The 12,744-nt window shown below is 37.4% G+C and overlaps 1 protein-coding gene across 6 annotated transcripts in view; it reads right to left on the bottom strand.

The window, feature by feature from the left end:
- Positions 1 to 12,744, bottom strand: part of FOCAD (focadhesin) — a 312,140-nt gene that overhangs the window by 113,539 nt on the left and 185,857 nt on the right. For all 6 annotated transcript variants that reach the window (XM_074394918.1, XM_003928127.4, XM_074394919.1 and 3 more), the window contains 2 exons: positions 8,396 to 8,516; positions 558 to 743 (listed from right to left, as the gene is read on the bottom strand). In XM_074394918.1, coding sequence (XP_074251019.1) covers positions 558 to 743; positions 8,396 to 8,516 — 307 coding nt within the window. The remainder of the gene's footprint in view (positions 1 to 557; positions 744 to 8,395; positions 8,517 to 12,744) is intronic.

Here is a 12,744-nt window from a genome sequence, read left to right as displayed (position 1 = left end):
CCCAGGTGAGAGCAGTTGCACATCTTCAGTATCGATTCACTGCTCTCTAGGGCTTTTACCTCTTGCATGCTATTTTTTCAAGCCCATTCTCCTAGCTGGTGCTTTGTTTCCTAAGCACCAAAAGACTAAGAGAGATTTCACTTTGCCTTTCAGAAGCTGTCAGCCTAGCTCTTTAGCTCTTGGTGCAAACTCAAAATTCAGCACAAGTCCTATGAGAAAAATCTCTAACTTGTCACCCTAGTCCCAGGCAATCACTAAAAGCTCCTCTGGTTTCTCTTTCTTCCAATAGGCCACGTCTCTGGGCTGAGCGGGTATCCCCCACGGTGGGGAATAAAAAAGTTCTAAAATGTTCTGCTGATTCTGCCACTTTAATCCATCTATTTGTCTTTGTTTCTACAGTTCTCTGGTGTCTTTTAAAATGCAATTATTTTTATAATTTATCCAGGTGTTAGTAGCAGCAGCAACACCCTGCCATGGCCTATTATATTCTACATGGAAGTGGAAGTTAAATCATTACATTAAAAAACTGTATTTTTTATGCTATGCACTACCCTTACCTGCAAGGCCAGGTTTCAATCCTGGTTGCTTGTTTGTTTCATACATTTTCAATATAAAATTGGGGATTCCTGCTACAGTCTTTCCTTGGTCTGTGCGGGCACCTCCTTTTAATGCAGAGTGATATATCCCACGAGGCATATTCACCATTTCTTGCTTCACAAGTGATGTGAAAAATTCCTCCAAAGCTAAAAGATCATAAAAGGAGACCAAAAGTAAATACAATATGCTAGCAGAAAAACACTGATTCATAACTCATATACAAACAACTAAGCTATATTTCTGGCTAAACCTCACATAGTAAAAAGAGAACTCTTGATCCTCATCCCTTTCTTAGTCTTCCTCCAGATTAGAACATGGCACCAAGTTGCTCAAGCTTACTTCCTCTTTACCTCACTCCTTACATGTAATCTATTAGCAAGTCCTTCTGATTCCACCTTCAAAATCTATCCCAAATGCATCAATTTCTCTCCATTTTCACAGCTATTTATCTACTTATTACCTTTTCTCCTCCTCATACAAACTAACATAAAAACTAGCTGATTGAATTCTTTTCCTCTTGACTACCCTCGACAAACCTTCCTCTGCCCAGAGGCCAGAATTTTGTCATTACTGTTCCTAACACCTTCCAGCTGTTTTTCACTGTGCATAAAATAAAATTACAACTTCTAACCATGATCAAGACTTTTTATGATCTAGCCCTGACTTTCCCTTGGAGCTAATTTCTAACGCCCTACCTCCTTACTTTGTTGAAGCCACACTTCCATATGGCCTCTTTCCATTCCTCAAAAACACGAAGTCGATATTTAAGTCAGTGCCACTGCATTTGCTATCCCTTCTGCCTGGAACATATCAGTCCAACATTTTCATTAAGATGGCTCCTTCTTATCATTTAAGATAAGACTATTGGCTGGGCGTGGTGGCTCACGCCTGTAATCCCAGTACTTTGGGAGGCTGAGGCAGGTGGATCATGAGGTCAAGAGATCGAGACCATCCTGGTCAACACAGTGAAACCCCGTCTCTACTAAAAATACAAAACTTAGCTGGGCATGGTGGCGCGTGCCTGTAGTCCCAGCTACTCAGGAGGCTGAGGCAGGAGAATTGCCTGAACCCAGGAGACGGAGGTTGCGGTGAGCCGAGATCGCGCCATTGCACTCCAGCCTGGGTAACAAGAGCGAAACTCCGTCTCAACAACAACAACAACAACAACAAAAAAAAAAAAAAAAAAAAAAAAAAAAAGACTATCTATTCTGTAGCAATATTAGTAGAAGTATTTTAAAATGAGATCTCTACTATTTTTTGCTTGTGGTCCTTCTAATTAAACCCAAGATGTTTATTGTTTGACAATAACACAAAAATGTGATATCAGACGACAAGATGTAGAAACAAAATATTTGATAAGACTACAGGTTTACATTCAAATGTGATTTTCCTAAGGACCACGAGAGGTTTCCCAATACAGAAACAAACAAAAAAAATTAAAGCTAAACAAATCATATAGAGTGGAAAATGGAAAAAAAAGAAATCCACTCCATGTGGCTCCTATAGAAACAGAAAGCAAGGGTCCACCTAACTGAACTGGAATTCTGAAGAGATCTATCTAAAAGTATCCCTTAAATGACTATGATTAAATTAAAGGCAGCAAGAGCTCACTGGAGCATATATTATATACCCAGTTCTGACAGGACCCTCCTAGATGCAATCAAGATTCTCTATTCAAAGTTCAAAAACACCATTATACTATGTCTTATATTTACTCCTTCTTATCTATCCTCTATCCTTCTCAACCCTGCTCTGTGCTCTAGAAAAATGGTCTTTAAAGAAAAGCATCAACAGGCTCCCCTGTACTCTGGCTTCTGGTTGGTTTCACCCACTGGAGTCAATGGCAGGACATCAAAGGGTGAAAACAATGAAGTCAGGAGACGTATTCCTGACACAGGACTTCCTGCAGGATTGCTACAGGTTGCCTCCATTCCTCTTCTGAAAGTCTTGGCTCCCCTTAGGCACCTCTATTTATAATACAGATACCCTTTTTCTTCCTCCCCTTATCTCTCTAGGCCACAGATATTAAGCACTCTGAGACAGTTTACCATCTCTTTTGAGTTTCCCTCAACCTTGACAACACAGTTGTAAACAGGTTCTGTATTAAACTCTCTTCAATTACTCAATCTAAATGTATTCCCCCACTTTCTTATCATAACAGTGATCAATATATAATTTACACAAAAAAAGATGAGTAATATCCAAACTACAGGTCATGTACCCCCATTTGTGCATACATATACACAGGGACTGTTTCAAAGTCGATATAATTATAGACTTCAGAATGCAGCTATTTGTGAGGGTAGAGGCACTATGATGAAAAAAGGTAATTTCATCCTTGGTCAGAAGGGATCCTATTCTGGCAAGAGGTGGAACATGCCAAGGGGCAAGTACATGTCTGCACATAGACTAACCCAGCAACGGAAGTTTTCTACTTACTAAGCTGAACAGTGAACTAAAGGTGCTTAAATAACACCAGCCCAGGGATTAATTTAAGTGAGGTACTTAAATAACACCAGCCCAGGGATTAATTTAAGTGAGGATAAGATGCCAGGAGGCTAAGTATAGCTGATGTATAGAGCTTCATCTTCCCCTAAATACTAAGTTAGCAACTAGAATTTTTCCCACTGCTTTTGAGCTTTCCCCAATCTCTTTCTTACCAAAGACCAGAAAGGAATTTAAAAAGCAGCTGAAAATTCATAGTATACAAAGTGTCAGATACAAATTCTCAAAACAACCCAAATGTCCTTAACAGCGGAGTGGATCAACAAGTTATGCTAGTCATACAATGGAATGCCAGTCAGCAATAAAAAAGAAAAAAGTAATTGATACAGGTAACCATTTGGAATAAATATAAAAGATAGTGCTAACAGTAATCTTGAAAGACACTATCCCAAACACCACAATCCCAAATGCTTAAATTCAAGAATACAAAAATCCCTAAAGTCTAAACTTCCTAACACCTAAAATCCCCAAAACCACAATCCCAAAAGGTTAAAATCCCAAATGCTGAGATCCTGAAAGCCTACTCCTGGGAAAGGGATTAGTGCATTTTCAGTTGTACATAGGATAGTTGCATAATATTAGGCAGAACTATTACCTTGTTATTATCTTTATTTGGAAGTTAAGATGTGTATGGGTGCCAGTTGACGAAGAGTGGACTTGTAAACTTGAGTGTCAACTTGGCTGGCTTAAGGAATATCTAGAAACCTGGAAAAGCATTATTTGGGGTTGGGGGTGTGAGACTGTTTCTGAAGGAGATTAGTATTTGAGTCTGAGTAGTCCGGGGGAGATCTGCCCTCAATGTTGATGGACATCATGAGACAGAGGTGAATTGCTCTCTCTCTCTGAAAGCTGGGACAGACTTCTGCTGCTGCTTTTGGACATCAGAAGTCCAGGCTCACCAGCCTTTAAACTATAGGACTTATGAACACCAGCAGCCCACTGGGTCCGGTGGCTTTCAGCCTCAGATTGAGAGTTATGCTATCCACTTCCCAGGTTCTGAGGCCTTCGGACTTGGATGGAATCATACTACCAGCATCCCAGAGGCTCCAGCTTGTATACAGTCTGTCATACGACTTAGCCACCATAATCAAGTAAGCCAATTATCCTCATCAATCCCCTCTCATGTATCTATATACATATCCTATTGGTTCTGTCTTTCAGAAGAAACCTGACTAAAACAGATTTGGTATTGGAGAAGCAAAACATCACTCCTTCTTACTATATTCCTTACAACAGAATGGAAGAGACATACGAAATTGTTCCCTCACAAAAAGGTTTTGATAAGTTATGTGTACAAGGCTACTTAATGGTGAAAGACGTTCAAAAGCTAATTATTATTGATGTTGCAAATGCAGAAAACTGGTTCTTTGCAATGGCCAAGTAACAACCAGACTTTCAAATGGAGAACACAAACTTATCAAATTTGTAGACCACAACCACTCTCCAAATACAAGTGCAGTTAACATTTTGAAGATCACAGAAGTGAAAACACAGGCCAAAGACACAAGAAATCTCCCCTGCCAAATTACTCAGTCATGTACAACTTCTGCCCCTTCGTGCATAGTGCCAATTTGCTATGCTACGTATTTTACCTTTGCATCTTTTCCAATACTGGAAGTACAAATTGTATAAAGACTTCTTCTTTTTTTTTTTTTTTTTTTTTTTTGAGACGGAGTTTCGCTCTTGTTACCCAGGCTGGAGTGCAATGGCACGATTTCGGCTCACCGCAACCTCCGCCTCCTGGGTTCAGGCAATTCTCCTGCCTCAGCCTCCTGAGTAGCTGGGATTACAGACACATGCCACCATGCCCAGCTAATCTTTTGTATTTTTAGTAAAGACGGGGTTTCACCATGTTGACCAGGATGGTCTCGATCTCTCGACCTCATGATCCACCCGCCTCGGCCTCCCAAAGTGCTGGGATTACAGGCTTGAGCCACCGCGCCCAGCACCAAGACTTCTTAAGAGTTCTAATTGGCTTTATGCATTTTTATTTTTACTTTTGCAGATCTGACTCCACAAAAGTGCATTATCACAACACTGACTGTGTAAGTACTTTGTATGTATGTAAAAACATTGAAACTTCCTCAATGAGTAGACATGTCATTTTTGTATATCTGCATTTGTGAAACATAAAATACCTCAAAATCTCAATTATTTTGGTGTCTGCATATGCAGTGATGATCCGTTGAGGGGTTTTGTTTTTTTGTTTTTTTGAGACAGAGTCTCGCTCTGTCACTCAGGCTGAAATGCAGTGGTATGATCTCAGTTCATTGAAACCTACACCCCAGGTTCAAGTGATTCTCCTGTCTCAGTTGCCTGAGTAGCTGGGATTACAGGCATCTGCCACCACGCCCGGCTACTATTTGTATTTTTAGTAGAGGCAGAGTTCACCATGTTGGCCAGGATTTTGACTCAAGGTTTTTCACTGATTTTGTCAAAAGACTTTGGTTGTCTATCACAGTATTTCCGATGACTGCCGTTACAAGGCTGGTAGCCCACAATCACCAACCACAGTGATAAGCATTTATACATACTGTTTTGGGGGTTATTAATTTATGAACACAGTTCGTCTGCTCGTAATTGTTATATTGCGACTATTGTTGGTATACCTGTTTATGACTGCAAAACTATCTACATTACTATTGCCTATTTTATTGTGTAAAGTGATCTATGAAGTGTTCTGTTGTTTTTATGTTTCTCAAGTAAATTCCCTTTTATAATGTAAATATAAATCTTGTAAATAACTTTTTAAATTTTTTTTCTAGAATTATATTTTTAATATTTCAGAATTGTGATTTTGAGGATTTTAGACTTTAGAAATTTTAATCTTTCAAGATTTCAACAATCACAATATGGTGCTCGGGATTCGGTCTTTCAGGGTTATGGCCTAAACCCCTTAATGACACCTGATGGGAAAAGAAATAGCTAATCCCATAAGTTTATATACTGGGGAAATAAACCTGTAAAATTCAAATTGGTCTACAGTTTAGTTAGTAATATTGTGCCATTGTCAATTTTCTGCATTTAATATCATACTATGGTTATGTCAGATGTTATCAACTAGAGCACGAGGGCAAAAAAAAAGGTACACAGAACTCTCTAAACTGTTTTTGCAACTTCTTCCAAGTATAAACATTTCAAAACTATTTTTTAATAACCAACATCAGTAATATCTCTATTTAAATAATGCAAATTCCTGGACTCACTTTGCAGTTGCTTTTGTGTTCATTTGAAAGGAATTCAAAGGAGTAAGGGCCAGGATTCACTTAAATTCAGCAAATCAATCACTTTTATGTCTGTAGCATTTGGAGGATAATATACATCATTCATCTTGTGCATTTTAGGGTATATATTCCTAAGGCTGGTGCCTTTTTCCTGGTTCTTTTTATAATTCTCTAATAATCAAAGGGATACTTTCTCTAGTTCTCTAATAATCAAAGAAAAAAAATGTCCATAGTGACAGTTTGCCAACATAGCATCTATATCGCCCACCTCACTCAAATGACTAAATTTTCTCAAATACAGTTGTGTTGTTCTCAACTATTCCCCTTCTTTCTCAAGTGAAGGCACTGGGAACTACCAAGTATAAACAATGTAGAGGAGCCAGGTAATAGCCATCATAGCACTGGACATACTGTGCTGAGAGGACAAACAGCAGCATCCCTTGGCAACAACTATTCACCAACTTCTTCTAACACCACAGATTGTGATGAGGGATACGTGTAAGAGTGAAAAAAAAACCATCATTTAAAAAGCCCTAGAGGACTTTTGACTCTAGGTTATTACAGGTTAAAGAAAGAAGTCTGGATAAGTGAAGGCTTTTTCCTTCCTTGGAGTCATGTTAACTTCAAGGAGGTCTTAGACTCTGAAAAGCTAAGAGGTAGGAAGTGGGGAAGAATAGAAGAGAGGAAAATGAATCAGCCTTTGCGGTTTCTTTCTATATATCAGGAGAAGAGAAAAGGTGAACACTGTCTAACTTGGCATTCAGTTTTTTCTAATAAAAGCAGGCAGGGAATTGTAACAGGAACTTTGTTCAGAAATAAATAGTATATATTTGGCTGAATTTCCCAGGAATTTCCATGTGGGATGAAACCAGGGGAAAAAAACTTAAAACATTACAGGCTAGTATGATGATGACCGAGAAGATAAAATGACATTCCTTGTTTTCATTGAACTTCATTTCCAGAAATTAAATTTTTATATCTAGGTGAATGTTGAAAGTAAAATTGGAACAAAACTAAGCAAAATGTTGTCTAATAGAGAAAAGCTATGTAATCACAATAAATCACTAAGGGAATTTTAAAATAATTTCTAATGATCGGAAAGTAACATTCAAAATAAAATAATGTAAGTTCCCAATCACTGTCCACAATCAAATGTATTTTTCAAATGGTATCATCGACCATTTCTTGGGTAGGGTATACAGTAATAGGAGCAGGTGAGTATTTCTAAACGCAATATATATATGGAATAATTACAACACGTAAGCATTATCTTTTTTTTGGAGACAGAGTCTTGCTCTGTCACCTAGGATAGAATGCAGTGGCAGGATCCTGCCTAACTGCAACCTTTACCTCCAGGTTCAAGTGATTCTTGTGCCTCAGCCACCCAAGTAGATGGGACTGCAGGCATGCACCACCGCACCAGGTTAATTTTTGTATTTAACTCCTGACCTCAAGCAATCCACCCACCTCAGCCTCCTAAAGTGCTGGGATTACAGGTGTGAGGCATTGCACCTGGCCTACTTTTTAAAAGCTAAAGGCCCTATAAGCTTCACATCAAAGCTGAAAGACCATACAATCTGATCCATCTTTTAAAAGCATTAATTTATAGCTCTCAAATAAATACCAGTAACATCTTTGGCATAACTGTATAGAAAGAATAAATGTATAATAATGAAACTACTCAGTAAATCCCTGAATAACCTAATGAATGATCTTTTCACTCAGCTTACATAATGAAGAAGTATTATTTAAACCAATGACCTAGAGTACCAGTGCAAATTCATCCTTGGAATACATTTAGCTTTTCGAATAAATTTTAATTATCACTGAACACAGTTATTTACACTTGTTTTCTTGTTCAATGCTACTAGAGCTAACATTTTTTATATGTTTCAAACACTGTACTACCTCATGCCATCTCTATAGAACAGATGGGTGCATTTAACATTCTAGTTAAAAAATAAGTACTTAAGATTAAACTATAGGTACATACCTATCACAAAAGAATACAATCAGACCAATCAAATCACTAAAAAATGCTAGCTTCTCTACTACCAAATAGGACTCACCTGGTAAAACAGAAGGGTCAGTGAGTGACAACAGTTTGAGATAGCAAGAGCCAGGAACTGAAAGATCCACATCCTCCTCATCTTCATCTAACTCTTCAGGAATGGGAATTTCTGGTCTTATCTGAAATGAGAAGTGAAAAGATCATAGAGAAGATAATAATAAAACATTATGTAAAATATTTTATCCTTTTTGTGACAAGATTTTAAAATTGTGTTAGACTTCATCACTCTGTAACATAATAGACCATTAAAATTAATTTTTTAAATCTATTCCTTTTGCAGATAAACTAAATGGTAAACTCTAGTTATCTATTAGATACAATCTTAAATCCATATAAAAAACTGTTAATACAGTAAATCACTGTAAGCTGGCATATGCAATTATTATAGAAAACTATAAAATTCCGTACCATCCAACAATAAAATGCAAACACTGACATACTCAATATATTTAACTTCTAAAGCTCATAGTTAAATATTTTCCTTGTCTTAATGTTTTTTAAAAATTTGTGATTCTAGTCATACTTCTATGACAAGCTTAAAATCTTCCAGTGGAATATACAGTAAAGCTCAGGGAACAACAGAATGCTTTAGTTGACTTGTTAAGACTTGGCAGTTTCTTGCTATGGAATACAAAATACTAAATTCTGTAACTGGTAGCTGTACATTATTGTATCTAATTTGCATTTTGAAGATTTTGTGGTTGCTCTTTGATTAGTTAGCTTTGTTTGAATAAAAAATTAAAAATGTAAAAAGATTTCCACTATTGTATTCACAAGATATAACAGGCCATTAATTAAATTTTTAATACCTTCAATGACACTCTATCATAATGCCCACATGGAGATAATTAAACATTAGGGGAGGAAATCAAAATATACAAAAGTGGTTTCTATAACCATAAAGTGCCAGAATCCAGTCATTACCATTAGCCTGTCTCTCAGAGTTATTTTTAGAAATAATTAACAATTCCTGCAGACTGCCTTCTTCATAGGTCCCCAAAGCACTGTTCCATTTAGGAACTGCACTGAGTCAGGATTCTTGCAGGGGAATAAAAGAAACAGAAAGAAAATGCTTCTCTTAAGCATAATAATCTCAACTCCAATGAAGGCTTTAAACCTTAACTAGTGTTCTCTTCACTAGCGAAGGAGAAGTGAAAGCAACCTGACTACCCGAGCACTGTCCAAGACAAGATTTAATTCAGATTCAGTATTAAGTACCTAATTCTCAGAGGGCTTGAATCAGTCATACTTACCGAGATAGCTATCAAGTATACTCTAGATAGGGTATGAAAGCATCTGTTGAAATCACTGCATATCAGAGAAACCCTGGCATGTTTGCAAACCTTTTGATTCTGACTAGCAGGGTTTTTCAAGTGACTGGTTTGTATGCATACTCAGGGTCTTCCAGGTTTACTCTCATTAAGAGTTGTCTTGCCGGGCGCGGTGGCTCAAGCCTGTAATCCCAGCACTTTGGGAGGCCGAGGCGGGTGGATCACAAGGTCGAGAGATCGAGACCATCCTGGTCAGCATGGTGAAACCCCGTCTCTACTAAAAATACAAAAAATTAGCTGGGCATGGTGGCTCGTGCCTGTAATCCCAGCTACTCAGGAGGCTGAGGCAGGAGAATTGCCTGAACCCAGGAGGCGGAGGTTGCGGTGAGCCGAGATCGCGCCATTGCACTCCAGCCTGGGTAACAAGAGCGAAAGTCCGTCTCAAAAAAAAAAAAAAAAAAAAAAAAAAAGAGTTGTCTTAAAGATTCTAACCAACCCTGGTGGTCTAAAAATTCCTGAGAAAGAGGTTGGTTCTGAGTCCTTCTGCCTTGCTTCCTGACTTTTTATACATCATAGTAATTTGGGAAAACAGAAAAACAGAGTTACTCTATGGCCCAGCAGTTTCACTCCTAGGTATATAACCAAGAGTAATGAAAATATATGATCATGTAAAAGCTTGCATACAAATGTTCACAGATGTATTATTTATAATTGCCCTAAAATGGATGCAGCCCAAATGTTCATCAATTGATGGAATATATAAACAAAAAATATAGTATAAATCCATACCATGAATTAACCAATAAAAAGAAATAAAGTACAAACACATGCTACACATTAAGGAATCTTGAAAACACTATGCTAAGTGAAGAAAGCCAGTCACAAAAGACCACCTTCTGTATGTTTCCATTTATAGGAACAGTCCAGAATAGGCAAATTCACAGAGGCTGAAAGCAGATTAGTGGTTGCTTAGGTCTGGGAGAGGGAATGGAGTAATAAAGGCTGACTGCTAATAGTTTCTTTTAACTAGATTGTGGTTGCTCTGTGATTAGTTGCACAATTGTTGAAATATACCAAAACCACTAAATTGCATACTTTAAATGGGTGAGTTATACAGTATGTTAGTCACATGTCAATAAAGCTGTATAGAAAGAAAAAAGGAGGTAAGGAAGTAGCTAGGAAGGGAGGAAGGTATGTAGGCATGCAGAGGAAGAGGAGGGGAAGTGGGGAGGAGGGGAGTAGAAGGAAAAGAGGAAGGGGCGGGGGAGGGGCAAGTCACTGCCACCACCAGAGGAACCTTAAAGTGCTGTGCAAGCTATGCCAAGACCAAATGCTTCCAAAATTATTTAGTATAAAAGGGATATGATCATTTCTGTACCACTGTTTTCCTATCCTCCTATCCTGTCCTTCTGTGCAGTCAACCTAATTACTTAATATGACCAAAATTCAAAATTGAAAGTACCATTTCTACCTCATATGTATCACTTTGCACCATCACAAAGTTGAAAAATCACAAGTCCAACCATCATAGTTGTGGACCTAACTGGAAAGCATATTGTACTGTAAAGTGTACTGGAAAGCATATACCACAAAATGCCTCACTGTGGGTTCTGAGCCGGATAACCTTTCAACCAACTTTCTGTGTCTGTAACCTATGGAAATCCAAGGGTTTGTGCATAAACAGAGAATTTTATTTGGAACACGTCAAGTATCTGCATAAATTATTCAGTTAAAAAGAGAAACAGCTTCTGATGAATGCAGTGACATTCACTTTAAATCAAAGCCAAATGGGTTACACCATATTTATACCAACTCTGAATGCATAATCAGTTCTTTTATATTATTACTAAAATTAACCCTAGAAATCAAGAAAACAAGTTGAATTTTTAAATAGGTGAATGTTTTTTAATGAAACCAAGTCAGAGAGGAAAGTCACTATCTTCTACCTAAATGTTTATCCATTATTGATTCTTTTAACAAGGAAACTTCCTATAGTTGTTTTTTTTTTTTTTGGTTGGGGGGAGGTGTGCTATACAGGGTAAGAGTATAACTAGCTTTTATAAAAACAGAAAAAAATAAAAGCGAAAAGGGAAAAATCATTCTTATCTAGTTTTCAACATTAGAATCAACATGTCCTTAAAGAATTCCTGAAATTTTAAACCAATTTTAGATCTACATGCTTCAAGTAATTAATGATACTGTTACAAACCACAAAATATAGGCAGTCAGTCAACATCCTCAGCTCATAAGGTAGGACCTACTGCTTAGGATATTCCAAATAAATTATTATTAAACCAATGCAAGTACCTCTAATCCCACAGAAATTCTCAGTAACAAATGACAAGAAAGATGAATTCATCAACATGGTATTCAAATTCTTAACTCACTGAACCTCATTCAGCTTTACCATTTATCCAGTGCCATTTTCCACCTTACCTTAGATATGCTGTTTCATTCATCCCTAAACCTTTGTTCTGGTATCTGCCACTCCTCTTATTCCTTTTGTTCTACCAGTTTGTTAACTTTCAAGAACTTATACAAAATAAATTGATGTTCAGCAATCAACAAGAAATATTTAAGTAAATTTAAAGAAAATCAGTCCTTTAAAAAGTAGCCAAATTAAATAATTAACAAAGTAGCCACATCTGGAAGGACGCCTTGTATCTTTTTTGTTTTTTCAGTTCTACTTGAAATTCATGAAGGGCTCAAAAGTTTATTTCACAAATTTCATAGGTAAGAAGAGAGAATATGGACATACTTTCCCTGGGAAAATGGACAGGTGTCTTGTGTTGCCCTTAGTGCAGAGTAATGTCTTTCAGCAAAGAAGAATCTTAGTTTTTACATTAAAGAAGTCCCACTTGACAGGAACTTCCAAAACATTGGAAAATACATTTTTATAGAAAAATGAGCTGCAGTTTCACACCACTGTTTTATAGCGCTCCATCTACAAAAAAGGTGAAGCACCAACAAAGCTGGATCCTTAGCCTTTGGGGACTTGTTTGGAATATGAACACCTTGAACACTTTCTGAACTTTTAGTCTTTAGGTGTTCGAACAGCCAAACTGAAATGCAGCAA

Source organism: Saimiri boliviensis, chromosome 2, assembly GCF_048565385.1.
Source record: "Saimiri boliviensis isolate mSaiBol1 chromosome 2, mSaiBol1.pri, whole genome shotgun sequence".
Classification (NCBI taxonomy): domain Eukaryota; kingdom Metazoa; phylum Chordata; class Mammalia; order Primates; family Cebidae; genus Saimiri; species Saimiri boliviensis.
The sequence above is the reverse complement of the archived record's forward strand: the minus strand, read 5'-3'. Positions and strand labels throughout refer to the sequence as shown.